At 38.5% G+C, this 17,069-nt stretch overlaps 3 protein-coding genes across 6 annotated transcripts in view; 2 read left to right on the top strand and 1 right to left on the bottom strand.

The window, feature by feature from the left end:
• The first annotated feature begins 6,205 nt into the window (after window positions 1-6,205).
• LOC127871733 (uncharacterized) lies at window positions 6,206-11,151 on the top strand. 2 transcript variants are annotated; one of them, XM_052414895.1, is made up of 4 exons: window positions 6,206-6,548; window positions 9,004-9,072; window positions 9,449-9,646; window positions 10,370-11,151. In XM_052414895.1, exons 1-4 carry the CDS (start codon window positions 6,503-6,505, stop codon window positions 10,972-10,974), a joined length of 918 nt encoding a protein of 305 aa, XP_052270855.1. In that variant the 5' UTR covers window positions 6,206-6,502; the 3' UTR covers window positions 10,975-11,151. The 2 variants fall into 2 exon arrangements, with proteins under 2 accessions (XP_052270855.1, XP_052270861.1); XM_052414901.1 differs by lacking the exon at window positions 6,206-6,548 and adding an exon at window positions 8,161-8,259.
• On the bottom strand, window positions 10,597-16,405 carry LOC127871785 (uncharacterized). Of its 2 annotated transcripts, none has more exons than XM_052414985.1 (6): window positions 16,195-16,405; window positions 15,192-15,359; window positions 14,671-14,770; window positions 13,873-13,971; window positions 12,361-12,423; window positions 10,597-11,897 (listed from the first exon to the last, which is right to left on the bottom strand). In XM_052414985.1, exons 2-6 carry the CDS (start codon window positions 15,290-15,292, stop codon window positions 11,796-11,798), a joined length of 465 nt encoding a protein of 154 aa, XP_052270945.1. In that variant the 5' UTR covers window positions 15,293-15,359; window positions 16,195-16,405; the 3' UTR covers window positions 10,597-11,795. The 2 variants fall into 2 exon arrangements, with proteins under 2 accessions (XP_052270945.1, XP_052270951.1); XM_052414991.1 differs by having other exon boundaries at window positions 16,343-16,389.
• The window catches only part of LOC127871521 (rab5 GDP/GTP exchange factor-like), a 39,914-nt gene continuing 38,411 nt past the window's right edge, over window positions 15,567-17,069 (top strand). Inside the window, exon 1 of one of the 2 annotated variants that reach the window (XM_052414550.1) lies at window positions 15,567-15,697. The gene's annotated coding sequence lies outside the window, so the exon portion shown is untranslated. Of the gene's footprint in view, window positions 15,698-16,440; window positions 16,570-17,069 lie in introns of those variants that run through there. The other variant, XM_052414558.1, reaches the window with a different exon arrangement.

Raw genomic sequence — 17,069 nt, 5'->3', positions numbered from 1 at the left:
ACAGTTCCCTAATAAGACAGCGCGTATCACACAGTTCCCTTATAAGATGGCGCCTCACAGACAGCTTCCTAATAAGACAGCTTGTCACCGACACAGTTCCCTAATAAGAAAACGCGTCACAGACAGTTCCCTTTATAAGACAGCGCGTCACAGACAGGTTCCTAATTAGACAACGCATCACAGACAGCTCCCTTATATGACAGTGCGTTACAGACAGTTCCCTAATAAGACAGCGCGTCACAGACATCTCCCTTATAAGACAGCGCGCTACAGACAGTTTCCTAATAAGAAAGCGCGTTACAGACAGTTCCCTAATAAGACAACGTGTTACAGACAGTTCCCTAATAACACAGCGCGTCACAGACAGTTTCCTAATCTAATCAGACAGCGCATCACAGACAGCTCCATTATAAGACAGCGTGTCACAGAAAGTTCCCTTATAAGAAAGCGTATTACAGACAGTTTCCTTATACAACAGGGCCTCACATACATTTTTCTAACAAGACAGCGCATCACAGACAGCTCTCTAATAAGACAGCGTGTCACAGACAGTTCTTTAATAAGACAGCGTGTAACAGACAGTTTCCTAAAAGGACAGCGCGTCACAGGCAGTTTCCTAATAAAACAGGGCGTCACCGACAGTTTTCTAATAATACAGCGCATCACAGACAGCTCCCTAATAAGACAGTTTGTCGCAGACAGTTACCTAATAAGACAGCGCGTTACAGACGGGTTCCTTATAAGACAGCGTGTCACAGAAGTTCCCTAATAAGACAGCGCGTATCACACAGTTCCCTTATAAGACGGCGCCTCACAGACAGCTTCATAATAAGACAGCTTGTCACAGACACAGTTCCCTAATAAGACAACGCGTCACAGACAGTTCCCTTATAAGACAGCGCGTCCCAGGCCGGTTCCTAATTAGACAACGCATCACAAACAGCTCCCTAATATGACAGTGCGTTACAGACAGTTCTCTAATAAGACAGCGCGTCACAGACAGCACCCTAATAAGACAGAGCGCTACAGATAGTTCCCTAATAAGACAGCGTGTTACAGACAGTTCCCTTATAAGATAGCGCGTTACAGACACTTCCCCAATAAACCGGCGCCTCACAGACAGTTCCCCAATAAGACAGCGTGTTACAGACAGTTCCCTTATGTTACAGGTCGATAATTGAATTGTTTATTAATAACATGTATAAATGCTTGAAATAGTTTAGTTTTATCTTACATCACCTGATATTTGCAGCTGAGGTCCGTCCGTCACGATAGTCGTATTCGTAGACGTACATAGGCGTAGGTAGACGTAAACCGTAGGATACCGAATCAGGTGAACTATCTATATTTATATTCACCTGCCCACTCTCCTTTGTTATGCTGATGTCCCTCTGGCGCTGACCAATCGTATGTATATAACATCATTCGATGATGATATGCCTTTGATGTTGTATGCATAGATGACCAGCATTCTTGCTATTCATAAATATATATTATTTAAATATATATTTGCAGGTAATTGCGTACCAAGTTGCTTTAGTAACATTGTTTTATGTTTCTGTATGTTTTGAGCTAGTTCCATATTGTATTTTATGCTTGTTATCTGTAAGTTAAATTGATTTACCTGTGAGGCCTATATTTCAAGTATTAATAACATCCGTCGTCGCCATTGTTATTTTTGTTTACATTGTTTACATTGTCGTCAGGTATGGATACGAATATGAATCAATCGATGATGATATGCCTTTGATGTTGTATTCATAGATGACCAGCATTCTTGCTATTCATTAATATATATTACTGTCCCCTACCGGTTTCGCCGGAGGGGACTTATGGTTTGCGCTCTGTGTGTCCGTCAGTCTGTCAGTCCTTGAGTCTGTCACACTTTTCTGGATCCTTCGATAACTTTAAAAGTTATTAATATTTTTTTCATGAAACTTGAAACATATGGCAATATGGTCTCCGCACATTGTAGCTTTTGCCGGTGGTATCGCTGAACTTTGCGGCCTCCATCATGTACGGACAGATTGCGCACCTCTGCGCCCCACAAGGTCCGCTCCTGTTTGGAACCCGGAAAAACATTCGGTTGTCTTTTTTATGAACCAATATGTCTTCCAGGTTGCAGTCTCTTCTGAATGCTGCTAACGGGGGTTCAGGAAATACATTTTACATACGATCGGAAGTGTGGAGTGTGGGCAGGTGTTTGCGGAGGATATGGCCGACATTTGGTAGCGCTCTGGATCTCTGTTATCACTTTCTGTTATATGTCCGTACATGATGGAGGCCGAAAAGTTCAGCGATACCACCGGCAAAAGCTACAATGTGCGAAACGAGGTCACCTGCAAATCCACCAATGTAGTCTACGCTGTACACTGCGAACGATGTAAGACCTTTGTATACGTAGGTGAAACGGGAGATACCCTGTACCAGCGACACCTCCTTAACCTGTCCCGGATACGGACTCGACACAATGACCCGGTTGCCGAGCACTTTTACACAACGGCCACAGCCTCGCGGACATCCGGGTCATGGGACTTGAAAAATTAAATGGATCGGACGAGTACCGGAAGACCATCGAACAACTTTGGAAGCGTAAATTGAGGACGTCCAAACCATATGGACTAAACACAAAAGACTAATAAAAATGGCGCGCAATGTAACGTTCAATTATATAACGTCACTTCCGCTAAACATGATATGCTTCACAAATAAATGCCGCTGAAGAAGACCGAGAGGTCGAAAGCTACGGCAAATTTAATAAAAGCGTTTTATTTTATACATACATATATTTCTGACAATGGTGGAGCCGGTATCGGACATATATTGCTTGGCAATAGTCTTGTTTAAATATATATTTGCAACTGTGTTCTCTTTTACCTGCCGTTAGACCAGCTTAGAACCCCAATTGCAACCTCAGAAACCCATAACATCAAATACTACTGAACTATAACAGTACAAAACTGTAACACAAATAAGACAGCGCGTTACAGACAGTTCCATTAAAAGACAGCGTGTTACATACAGTTCCCTATAAGACAGCGCGTTACAGACACTTTCCTAATCAGACAGCGCATCACAGTCAGCTCCCTAATAAGACTGCGTGGTACAGACAGTTCCATATTGATACAGCGTGTCCCAAATTTGGACTGTTCGGCTATATTATAGGTTAAGAATGTTGCGTTTTCTCACAAAAACGTATTTAACATAAACTTGCATGTTTACTGACAAATTAAGAGTAAACTAATTGATATTCGTGTCACCTTTTATAAGAATATAAGAAAAGTTTATATCAATTAACGAAAAAGCCATATGGACATGCGCGAAAACGTTTTTGTTAATAACAATAAACATTAATCGTCAGTTACATTAAAAAAATAAAACATGCTAACTCGTGCATAGTGCTTTATGGGCTTGCTTTTTAATCAAGATGACAAGGGTCGGAATCCCGGTAGGAGCAAATTTTTCTGCTTCAGTATTTTTTTTTCTCCAGATTTTTACGGTGTTCAAGTTGGTTATTCTTAAATCTGTAAAGTAATGGATGGAATTGAATGGTTGAGTGTAAATGACCAAAATCTATGAATACGTCCCTTCAAAATGTATTGTTCCCATTAGTCAGTATTTACTCTTATTCAACACGATTCACTAATTCACTATTCGGAGAGGTGTGCAAATTGGAATGGTATATCTCTAGATGGTTATGTCAGCTAAATCAAACTCCATAATTCATCAGCATATGAAAATGGATATCAACGTCTTCGGCGAGAATTAAAGCAACACTCTGTAAAAATTATGTAGTTTGTATCATTTATTAGCGTTTGTAAATCCTGAATGGTCAAATCAGCCACATTCTCATGACCTCCTACAAACTGCGTTGTGCCAAGTTAAGCGGGTCTTCCGGGTCGTTATCTCTTATATGTGTATTAGTGGAGCTCGATGACTCATTGTCGGCCCGGGCACTTCTTAAATTTACCCCGGGTACTCTTAAGTATACTTAAATGTACCCCGTGTACGGAAATTATACAAAAACGTTACCGGCAAATTTAGACTGTACCCGAGTTTTATTCCCGCCAAAAATCCGATGTAAAACGCGCTGCGTTAAACGAAATAAAATTCTCAAGGAACAAAACCTGCCTCAACATGCTTTTTTTGAGTAAGAGGTTCGATAATATAGAGGCAATATTAAAGAATATTGACATACATATGAACATATTTTATTTGAAATAATAAGCCGACAACGACCAATTTAGCGTTAGCATTACCGGGTACGCGTCAGTACATTTTTCGTACCCGGGGTATTTTTAAGTGTACTTAAAGGGATCTTTTCACGGTTTGGTAAATTGACAAAATTGAAAAAAAGTTGTTTCAGATTCGCAAATTGTCGTTTTAGTTATGATATTTGTGAGGAAACAGTATTACTGAACATTTACCATAGTCCAATATAGCCATTATATGTATCTTTTGACGATTTGAAAACCTAAAAATTATAAAGCGTTGCAACGCGAAACGATTGAATAATTTGGAGAGTTCTGTTGTTGTCGTTTGAATTTACGAAACTACGAAGATTGCTTATATAAGGTATAAAATACTTAAGCTGTGTTTACCGGTGCAATAGCCGAGAGGGCTAGTGCGTTTTTACTTCAGACCAACTCCAGGACTCCGGGGGTCACTGGTTCGAGCCCTGGTACCGGCTACTTTTTTCCTTTTTTTTATTTTATTCTTGTTTTTTTACTGGAGCTTTTAAGATCCAATGTTTACATTTATCAATATAAAGCATTTAATGACAAACTTAAAAATATGCCAAAAAATGTGAAAAGGCCCCTTTAAGAGTACCCGGGGTACATTTAAGTAGTACCCTAGCCGACAATGACCGATTGAGCATAAGTGGACAACAGTTTATCACTTTCATGTACAAGAGTGAGGTTAAACTGTTGGTAATTCTGTTCATTTCATGCAGTCTTCAATCACTTAAGCTTAAACTTTGGCATGTAAGCTTAATGACGAAACAGGCGTTTACATGGTTCATGAAAAAAAAAACAGTGTCATGCCTCAGACATCAATGAAAATATACGAAAAATTGCAGCTCCACGCAGAATTAGTATCACACTTGGCATATTAAATTTCACAGATCGCCACACCTGCAGCCACCTCGTGTACATGTTGGTTTTCAACTTTGTCATTGCAGTGTTGTAGTGGATAACAGTTATCATCATCATTCTATAGGGTACATAAATAAATTATATTTTAACTGTAACACGACTGAAACCACTTTTTTTGTTTTGAACCATCCTCATATTATGGATGTTAACTACCCATAACATCAATGGCTCTGTTAGACGATTGGATACGTGTTTTGATAGATACTCGCAATCTCTTGCACGACGGTCACAGTACTTGAATAGCAAGGAACGATAACTCTGCGTGGAGATTGAGATACTCGGTCCTAAAACGGCCATTCAAGCGTTTTCTAATACAGACCCATAACAGTTTTACATGTTTAGGTTTACGAATGTCACCTTAATTCTTATACAAATGTCGGATGTGTTTTTAAACCGGCTACATTCAATATTAAAGCCCTCGAATAACCACATAACTCTTTGAAATTGACGGGTGACCTTTAGATTAGATAGCCACCAAAGAATAAAAACAATTACGAGTTTCTACATTGTCAAAATGTTCGTCATTATTTTTGGAATCAGACTCCCGAACAAATACCCGGTGAAGTCAATAAAGAAAATAGTAATTGTTTGTATACTCTATTATACATTGAAAATGTATTGTCTAATCCTGTGAACATGTGTATGATGGTAATGTTCATTTGAGTCGCGTTCTGAGAAAACTGGGCATAATGCATGTGCGTAAAGTGTCGTCCCAGATTAGCCTGTGAAGTCCGCACAGGCTAATCAGGGACGACACTATCCGCCTAATTTGGATTTTTGATAAGAAGAGACTTCATTTAAACGAAAAATGTCATAAAAGCGGAAAGTGTCGTCCCTGATTAGCCTGTGCGGGCTGCACAGGGGACGACACTTTATGCACATGCGTTATGCCCAGTTTTCTCAGAACGCGACTCATTTTATTTGAATTGTGAGTACGGGTAGCAATGACAGAACACAGATCTGGCATGCAGTTAATGCGCCTGGCCGAGCATGTGGCTTACACACAGTGACTGATCAATTATATTGATCTGCAATGTCAATATTGGAACTCGGCGTAAACTGATTAAGGTCAGACTTCAATTATAGCACAGTTTAAATCAATATATATATACTCAATATATACACGAACACTTCGGACAGGGAAAATAACATTAGTTCGCCATTGCAACATGTGAATCATTGTTGCCTTTGAGTTGATAAAGTGCGCAGATGTTGGTAGCAGGTGTGAAAGATGTGAATGAATCAGTTGATCACACGGTTTTATATTTGCGATTTCATTCGAAGGAAGCTAATGCACGAGTGAACTGTGTGGACGGAACACACTTCCGGCGGATTCCGACGACGCAATGCCTCGGAACAGGCTTGATGACGCTTCGATGAGTAGAGCAGTGGGTAAATGACGTTTTATTATTATGTGAATCTCCTTTTTATATATAACATATTATATATATACTATTTTGTGTTGTCGTATAAAAGATGTTCACAATTACTGTGAAGCTTATTTATTCATATGGCCTTAGCATTATATATATATAACAATATCAGTAAGTAAATATAACTGTTATACAAATTAACCCATTTATGCCTAGCGTCTAGAAAAAAGGCCTTGGCAAACAGCGTAGACCCAGATGAGACGCCGCATGATGCGGTCATCTGGGTCTACGCTGTTTGCTTAAAGGAATTTCTGTAAGAAATACTCTAAATATAGAAATAAATATGCTAGACATCCCTAATTTTGGAAATAAATTGATCCAATTTAGAAGGACGGGAGAGTCCACTACGCATAAATGGTTTAAAGGGATCTTTTCACGTTTTGGTAAATTGACAAAATTGAAAAAAGTTGTTTCAAATTCGCAAAGTTTCGTGTTAGTTATGATATTTGTGAGGTAACAGTAATACTGAACATTTACCATGGTCTAATATAGCCATAATATGCATCTTTTGACGATTTAAAAATCTGAAAATTATAAAGCGTTGCAACGCGAAACGATTGAATAATTTTGGAAAGTTCTGTTGTTGTCGTTAAATTTTGTGAAACTACGAAGATTGCTTATATAAAGTATAAAATACGTAATTCATGTATACACCGCATATACATAATCACCATAAGACCTAGCACTCAACTACATAACACTCATTTACTCAGCACCCCCAAACAAACTAGTACACCGAACACACCTATATAACTCCCACATACACACAACACTAACCTACCTAACACCCTAAGCAAACCAATACACCGAACACTCCTACATAACAAACAAATTTATACTACCCATGCACACAGCACTACACCTAATCATAAAATCATCACCAACAATACAGTACAGGGCACATTAAGGTCTCATTGGCCAGCGTGCACTGAAATCTACTAAAACTAAAAGTACAAACCTTTGGCAAAACACCCGGACACCCGGGGTAAATCTGACCTACTCTGACTTAAAACAACTTTTATCTCCTGAAAGGTCACAGGGGCAGGTCGAACCTAAAGACCTCGTGAAGAGGCCGGTAGGACCTGTAAATAAACTCTGATTTAAAAAAAAAAATAAAAAATTCATGTATACTTGGCAGGATGGCCGAGCGGTCTAATTGGTTTTTACTCCAGGACTCCAGCGGTCAGTGGTTCGAGCCCTGATGCGGTCTACTTTTTTTTTGTATTCTTCATTTTTTACTGGAGCTTTTTAGATCAAATGTTTACATTTATCAATATAAAGTATTGAATGACAAACTTCAAAATCACATGCCAAAATCTGTGAAAAGGCCCCTTTAAACAAACGTTAAATCTTCTTTTTTGAACAATTAGTACAATATGAAAATGTGATATATCCTCCAATGTACTTATTTCTGCTGACCATAGTCAAATGAATGTACTATGGTGTTTTTTATACCTGTACATGATGCACGTAGGCTGATTATACATGGCGTTTGGACATTATACATGGCGTTTGGCCAATTACCAGTAATGTTATTGAATCGATAATCTCTGGTTCGGCATACCGCTGCAGTCAATAGAACTGTTATGGCGAAATAATACGGAATCTGAAACTCTTGGGTGTATGGAAAACGTTGTACCATTCTTATTCGCGGTTTAACTAAACATACGGTAACTTGTTAGATTTCTTTTTGCATATGAAAACTCAATAATTATGCAATTGTTCTTCTATTACATTGGCAGTTTTCATAGAAATGATTAATGTAACGCTAATCGATTACGTGATTATAAATATGGGTAAATGTCGCTGAGTTCGTGATAAAACATGGTACTAAATATGGGAAATTATCGTAAACCTTTGTGATAATTATTGATCAATACACACCTCATATTTTCTATAAGTTAAACGTATTTGTAGATCACAAGGATCTGTCTAACTTAAATATTGAGTTATCGTTTATTGAACCTACTATGTATGCATGTATATTAGTACATTTCTTAAATATATCTTCATTAAGTACAGAAGTGCGAGTTCATGGCCCAAATTAACGCTTGGCTATAGAAAAAATAATGGTCATTTATTTTCTTTACAACCAATTGTCATGGAAACCGATGTATACGCGTTTTTTTGTTGTACTCTTTCCTAGCCCGCATAAGATGAGTCGTGTTCTGAGAAAACTGTGCTTAAGGCATGTGCGTAAACTGTCGATTTTCGGTAAGGAGGGACTTCCTTGAAACTAAAAATACCATTAAAGCGAAAACTGTCGTCCCTGATTAGCCTGTGAGGACTGCACAGGCTAATCTGGTACGACACTTTACACACATGCATTTTGCCCAGTTTTCCCAGAACACGACTCATATGCTATTTGAAAGCACTAACTGTAACACAATCATTCAGCATTGTTTCCCTTGCAGGGTGCGGTTGCCTTAGACTGATGTTCGCAGTTGTCGGACTTGGGTTTTCAATTGCCAAAGTGATTTTTGGTAAAACTAAGCGTATTTTTATTCGACTTGTCATTTTAAAGTAACCAAGATGTATGGGTTGTATCCATATATCAGTTTGAAACTTATCCAACCAGGATTTCTCTTAAAAAATTCATACATTAAAATTAGTACAGACAGTAGTAAGCATATATGAAAACATAAACGTGGATAGGGAACCCTCTCCGAGGATAAAAACGACATATTTACATTTTGCATGCACATAGACATTTAATATTGAAGAATAGACCCACCTTAAGATCTAAGATATATTTCAATGAAAAGCTGATTTAAGAAATAAGTTTGTTATGTAGTTAAAATACTGATTTTTTGCTTACCATGTATACCTTATTCTGTAAAATACGCATCATCACACCAGGCGCTGAGTTCATTACGAAATGTCCTATCAGTGACATAGTTCCGGTATACATCGTCGTGAGCGGCTGCCTTCCGGTACTGCTCAGCTCTCTGAAGGAACCGTACGACAACGCCGGAGACTCCCGGAAATGCGACTCACGGATCAAGATGTCCATCGCTGGCTTCGCCATCGCCGCCAACTTGGCCTGGCTTATTTCAGGTACGGGCAAAAATACAACTTTAAGATCGTCATTTCGAAGATGAGATGCTGGATAAATATATACTAGTAGTTTAATATGAGAAAAGCTTTCTAGTTTACATATACTGCTTGTAGACATTACAAAAGCATACTTCAAGGCATGCATATGAGGGAAACAAAACCGCTGAATTGCATTCACATTAGAACTGACCCTCATTTCTTTATTAGCTCGACTGTTTTCGGAGAAAACCCGAGGTATTGTCATAGCCAGCTCGTCGTGTCCGTGTCCGTCGTCGTGTCGTCCGCGTTATGCTAAAACCCTAACATTTTGTTAAGGTTTTTAACATTGACTCTAAAATCAAAGAGCTTCTACCTTCAACTTTGAAACTTCACATGTCGCTGCACCTTGATGAGTTCTACACGCCTCACCCATTTTGGGGTCTCTAGGTCAAAGGTCAAGGTCACGGTGACCTCTAAAAAACATTCTGTCAAGCTTTCGCAGCTGAGCTTGGCACCCGTTATGCGATCCTCTTGCTTTAAGTCAACCATTGCACATATCAGGTACGATTTATTTTTCTCGTATACACCATATATAGCTTACTATGAAGTTCTCGTGTTAAATAAACCACCGTTATTATCATTTGAATTTAAAAATACAACACTATTATTGAGAATTAAAAAATAGCATGACGCAACATGTAATAATGTATTTATATTTTTAGATGTTTATATGCTATACACTAGGTACTGTATGGACCACGTCGCTTTTGACAGTATCGGATTACGGTAGGAACACGTGTTCGCGTATCCAAGGAAATAACAGCGAAATTTACGGTAAAGAAAGCGACATGGGGCTCTCGAACGACAGGTCTGCGACTGCCGAAATCTATACAATTACAACGCTGTTATACAGAAACACGAATGTCACTAATACAGGAGAAATTTATAATCGGAAGGACTCGAAGCAAATACATGTTGATACTTTTAATGCCCACGACAAAGTTATTTCACATCATAATTTGAAACTAAAAGACTCCGATACAACAAAAATACCGGTACAAACAAATGGTAATGGTTTTACAATCGATTACTTTCATAATACAACAAAGAAAGCAATAACGAGTGTACAAAGTAGCGAACGTGCCATTAACGACACAAGCTGGGTGCCCGGATCTTCAATCGGAAGGGAATCCCGGTGCGCGGATTGCTCCGTAGAAGTTATTTTCTTTGCTCTGGCGTGCGTGGTGTGCGACTGGACAATGTTTGGCATAGGGATAGTATACCTGTTGTACCTGTCGTGCCACAAGGTAGCCAGGCTGAAGTATGATTGGCTAATTATCCGAACATGATAATAGATGTGATATTATTAATCATAAGTTAACAATATTTTTCATTGAGCCGAGTTCTGGGAAAACTTAACTGAATGTGCGAACAGTTTCTTCCGTATTCTTTCTGATAACGAACAATTTCATAAGAGCGTAGTGTGGTCATAGATAAGCCTTTAACCCTTTGCATGCTGGGAAATTTGTCGTCTGCTAAAATTTCGTCTGCTGAATTTCTAAAAATAGCATTTTCTTCGATTTTGTTCAAAGAATACTATCAGAATAGCAAACAGTTTGGATCCTGATGAGACGCCACGTTCTGTGGCGTCTCATCTGGATCCAAACTGTTTGCAAAGACCATCAAAATTTTGTTCCAGCACTGAAAGAGTTACACGAGGAAAGCTCCGTTCCCAGAACGCGGCTAAATTAACAGTATTGTTCTGATTTGAAAGTTGTTATTTTATTAACGTCTTGTTATTTTTTATGTTTGTCGTTCTACATGCAATAAATCGTGTAAGACACTTAATTATTGCCATGCAGTCGTTTAATTATTGAAAACACGGGCGTATATAAATCACATGTTAAATGAAACATTGTCATTTGTTTGCATATGCTTGTGTTATGGATATAAACACAATTATCGAAAATTAACAAAGGCTATATCTGCAAAGTTCAACAGGATGCCGACTTCTCGAATGATCTTCAAGTCACTTTTGTTTACAAATCTAACAAAAATGGCACATAATACTACGTCGTCACGCGTAACTGTACATGCATCACAAATTTATGACACATTGACGGCTGTTCACATTCCGTACAGTGAACGGTTCAACCTGTGAAGAGGTCTGCTAGGAGTCTTGCAGGCTGATCGGCAGGTTGATGCTGGAACGGAGGAGGTCGGTACGGCGCTCGTTAATGCGCATGTCATAGAATGGAACCCAGAATAACGCCTGAAACAAAAACAAGTATTATACTCCCAGTTTTAAGTCAGCTGTGTTTCAATTAGCAGTATTTGACAACAGGAAAAACACCTTATTTACTTGTAAGTAAGAATAAAATCAGTGCCGCATGGGCCATTTTCGTATACCCACGTACCACAATGTTTTAAACCGATAATTATAATAATTATTCAGAAATAACAAAAAATGTCCACAATTCTGGAGCAAACACTTTTTAAATAACCAAAACTTACAAATATAGACAATGTCTGTTAAAAGTTATACTTGTGACATACGAATGCCGTCACCCAACTAACATATACATGTATTAGTAACTGCAGAATTTGATACTATGCTGTAGCCAGCGAGTATACATATTAGCACGTAATACCGAGCATTCGTGTATATTTATTTTGTTTGTTATTTGCCATTATATACAATTCAGATTTGTAGCGTTATAAAATCATTATCTCACCAGATTAATGACGCAGGCAAAAGGTACGAAAAGCGGTAGAAAGCCCGATGAAAAAGAGACAACCTACAACGAAAGACGTGTATTAACAATAAATATATCTAATACAAACACTGTGCTTTATTGCTGACATATTTTTCTGGTGTGTTGGCGGGTTTAAATGTTGCCAACACAAATCAAACAAGAACTCAAAAAAAGTGACAAACGTAACCGTTTTTGAATTGGCGCCTTTTTGTCGGTTGGTGTGTTGTTGGCAGCACTATCTTTTCAAATGCTGTATTGGCAGTTTTTAAAGTCGCCATTTCGACAACAACATTCAAGAACGACGGAAATACCAAACAGGACAACAAATGAACAATAATATTCGCATGCCAACCTTGTTTTGGCGGGTAAATTTGTCGCATTCTCTATAATAATCTCGTATCCATTTGTACCAGTTTATTAGTCATAATCATTTACAGGTATTATTACTTTAATCGCTTTCCAAATACTCTCGCGTTTCAAGAAAATCACCTGATATGAGTATTCCCCGCACGAAGGTATCTCTATATACCGTAACATGGAATGAGTGTTCCCGCACATCGCTATCTCTATAGACCCTCCTCCAGCTAGAAGTGTTGTCCGCTCGGCGATATCCCATTACACCCTCGCCTGTTATGAGGGTTCCCGGCAAAGCGCTATCTATATTGACCCTCACCTGGTATGAGTGTTCCCCACACGGCTCTATCTCAATAGACACGCACATAATATGAGATGTCCCCCAGCACGGCACTAACTATAAAGACCCACAAATGTTTAAGGCGTTCCCCACACGGCGCTATCTCTATAGACCCAATAGACACTTACCTGGTATGCGTGTTCCACGTACGAAGATATCTCTAAAGACTCTCACCTTGTAAAATTGTTTCCGGCACAGCACTATACCCGGTATAAGTCCGCACGGCTCTATCTCTATAGACCCCCACTTGTTATGAGTGTTCCCGTCACGGCTATATCTCTATAGACCCTCACCTGGATAGAAAGTTCCCCACACGGCTTTATCTGTATAGACCCTCACCCCGTATGAGTGTTCCATGCACGGTGATATCTCTATAGACCCTTACCTGTTATGAATATTCCCCGCACGGCTCTATATCTATAGACCCTGACTGGTATGAGTGTTTCCCACACGGCACTGTCTCTATAGACCCTCACCTGGGTTGATTGTTCCCCGCACGGCACTATCTCTATCGACCCATACCCGGTAAAAGTGTTCCCCGCACGTCTCTATCTCTATAGACCCTCACATTTAACGAATGTTCCCCGAACGGCTCTATCTCTGTAGAACCATGCCCGTTATGGGATGTTCTCCTCACGGCACAATCTCTACAGACTCTCACCTGTTATGAGTGTTCCCCGCACGGCTCTAGCTCTAAAGAACTTCACGGTATGAGTGTTCCCCACACGGCACTATCTCTACAGACTCTCACCTGTTATGAGTGTTCCCCGCACGGCTCTATCTCTATAGACCCTCACCTGGTAGGAGTGTTCCCCACACGGCGATATCTCTATTACGTCCAACCACTCGAGCCTTGTGAACACAAACAGACGCATGAACCCTGTCTCTCTGCACACCTAAATATTGGATGTCTAATATTAAATAATAAAGTATTCCATAAATTCAGTCAAGTTAATAGTTACGCTACGTATGAAATGTTTGATGTATACATGTATACTCACTATTGAAGAACTTGCATAAGTTGACTCAAGTTTTTTTTGTTGATGCGTATCGAAATAAGACATGTTTTGATAGAAACAGACAGGAAATAGATTCTGCATTACTCCGCGTGTGCTTTCAACCTTGACCATTGCGGTATGGAAACATGTGTTACATGTGGCACATCGTTTTATATTTGTTGACATTTGACGGACGGGCAGTGCGACTGATATTCGGTATGCCGCTTCATCGAAGGGTTGCACACAAAGAAAACATCATAATTCGGAGCAATAAGGTTTACTTTAGTACACGAAAACAAAATGCTAATATTAAAAAAATGGACACACACTTGTTCGTGTGCCATCTTACTAAGATACATTTCATATACTGTCTTTAGAAAAAAATCAAAATCGGGAGTACTGTAGACAATAAGACTCCTATGGATATATGATAAGCGCAATCTTTGACAGAAACATGTTCATCTGTTTACATGAAGTTAATTACAAAAGTTTTGCCATCCATGCGGATATGCTGTAGAGAAATAATTAAAGGATTATTCCATACGCTCGTGTGCATGTTCGACCAATAACATAGAGCTCCAGTGCATGGCGGTCTACCTTGTGAACATCCCAGGTTTCTGTGCTCTCTCGTTGTATGGACCTGATAGCTTCAAGTATCGCATCTACTAGCTCATTTGAAGAACAGGAAACATTCCATCTGAAATGTGTTACAAAGTTGTGCTGCAGTATTAAAATTTTTATGAAACGTATGGGTCATTTTTTCCCCGTTTTAAAGAACTGTTAATCAATTAATTGATGTATGGGTTATTTGATAGAATGTTTCTAGTGCATATATACCGATCTTTTGACCTTTCCGGAACCAACACAATACAAACTTATAAGTAAAAAAAAGTATAATTATGTAATTCACATCTTTGGTGCATACTGGTTTGGATGAAAACAGCTTCACGAAGAGAAACCACTAAAAGATTAATACGTAACAAAAACTTTTCGCCGGTGATAGTGACTGGTATTCTAAAGTCGAAGTATTCATTATGGTTTTACAGATATAAGCAGAAATGAATTGCATTAAAAATGAATTTTTCACCAACGTTTACTGGGGCGTTCTTATTACTAACATTTCTGACCACTGGTGCAGTCGGTTGCAGCATGGGAGCCACACTGAGGGACGCATCAATGCTTGCACTGGCGCCTGCAGGCCGGTACTCAAGGTTACCATGGTGATGGGTCAAGGACGTTCAAGATCTAGGGCTCCATCAATCGTTCTTCAGTCGAATCTGTCTTCGCTTTTCAGATAAGTAAACGGAAAGTGATTTTTCTTGAAGTATCCTTGTTGGATTAAAGTGATGGGCATCTAACAGTATATAGGTTTCTATCGCAACCGTTGTTTATTTTTGGTGTTTTCACTTTATATACACTTATATTTGTTAATGCAGCATCACCATACTAAAACAATATCCCGGAAATAGAAAAATAATCCATTTGAATATCAACCGTACTTTCGTTTTGACAACTGAAATGATTCGATGTACAAAGGAGTCTAAATGTAGTTTTCATGCAGATTCGTTCATACGACACAAAGACACAATTTTGTTTTACGGATCATTTCGGCTTAGAGGACTTGGTGAGTCATGTAAAATATCGAAAATAATACATATATATATATTATAAACAACTGGTAGCAAGATGAGTTGTAGATAATTGGTCAGTTACCACATTTTAACTTATTCTTTTCACCTGTTAATCCTTTTCAGCTCAATTCACCAGTGAAAAATGCCCATAATATCACTTTAAAAGATATTTTTATGTATGTTTAAGCATGAAACTTATATGAATTCTAATGTACTGTTTGAACCATTTAAATACATATGAGTTTGTATTGTTTAAATTCCTACTCAATAACACAGGTAGCTCAGATGTTATGTTGGTACAATGTATATGTCGCAAGTTTTTTTGTGCGCGTATGTTGTATTGAAAGCGAAAAAAAAAGTCGATACTCCCTTCGTATTGCGAATGTATTTGGCAGTCGTCACAAAGCAAACAGAAAGGTGAACATTGCGAATACTTAAAAAGCTCTATTCCAATGTTCAGATGCACTTAAATGAAATGCAAAGTACTTACTTGATTATTATTGAAAGACTTCGGTCACAAAATAAAACTCACTAAATATCCACGGACACGTTTGATCTTATACATCTGATAGATGCAACTTTTGTAACTTGCGTTTTATGAGTTGACCTTAACCATTGACAGAACAATATTTACAAACCATGCACGATGTTCACAAGATTCAAACAAGTACACTGTTATCGTATCTGAAGTTGAGTTGAGCGATATCTTCATTGTGTTATCAGTTTGAATACGGTGTACCGGTAGGCATTATGAAATTATACTCTCAGCTTCATGAATTATGTAGATTTGCAATACCGGGTAATAGTATTTGAATACATGTGCATTCAAAACAATCGTACATGACCATTAGTATGTGGATATACGGTATGTATACATAAAATAAATAAAAAAATTACAAAAAAACGCGTTGTGGAACCATTTGATTTACTTACTACAATCTGAATCATAGTAAAACCCAAACCTGCTAATTCTAGAACAAACATGGCTAAATGTAACAAATCTATATCTTGTTATGCTTTTAATAACACCATGCCGATTAAATCAGCATTATCTTAAACATTGACATTTTAGTTTCATCAGTTTAAGTAGGATGAAGTTGACTGTGTACGTATAAGGTGTATAGCAATGTGCTTCGACTACTACTTGAACAACAGTAGATGTTAGTGTTTATGCCCCCTACCCACCCTGCGAAGAAGGCGTAAAAAAATAACCTGTCCGTCCGAGTGTAATGATGCCCGTCACAGTCTGAGCCATAACGTTGCCATTGTGAGTGGTGGCTTTTAAAATATCTTGAACATAAGGTAAACCACCATGTAACTACGTGTAACTCCACTCTCTCAACATAAAATGTCAATTTCAATCGT

Source organism: Dreissena polymorpha, chromosome 1 (genome assembly GCF_020536995.1).
Source record: "Dreissena polymorpha isolate Duluth1 chromosome 1, UMN_Dpol_1.0, whole genome shotgun sequence".
NCBI classification, from domain to species: domain Eukaryota; kingdom Metazoa; phylum Mollusca; class Bivalvia; order Myida; family Dreissenidae; genus Dreissena; species Dreissena polymorpha.
This window is presented reverse-complemented; position numbering and strand designations above follow the sequence as displayed.

Excerpts from the sequence above, each read along its gene's own strand:
- LOC127871733 (XM_052414895.1), top strand. The coding sequence starts at position 6,503 with ATGCCTCGGAACAGGCTTGATGACGCTTCGATGAGTAGAGCAGTGG. Across the intron at positions 6,549-9,003 it reads TTCGATGAGTAGAGCAGTGG|GGTGCGGTTGCCTTAGACTG; the intron begins GTAAATGACGTT and ends TTTCCCTTGCAG. Across the intron at positions 9,073-9,448 it reads AATTGCCAAAGTGATTTTTG|GCGCTGAGTTCATTACGAAA; the intron begins GTAAAACTAAGC and ends TCATCACACCAG.
- LOC127871785 (XM_052414985.1), bottom strand. The coding sequence starts at position 15,292 with ATGGTAACCTTGAGTACCGGCCTGCAGGCGCCAGTGCAAGCATTGATG. Across the intron at positions 14,771-15,191 it reads CTGCACCAGTGGTCAGAAAT|ATGGAATGTTTCCTGTTCTT; the intron begins GTTAGTAATAAG and ends AACACATTTCAG. Across the intron at positions 11,898-12,360 it reads TTGCCTGCGTCATTAATCTG|GCGTTATTCTGGGTTCCATT; the intron begins GTGAGATAATGA and ends TTTTTGTTTCAG.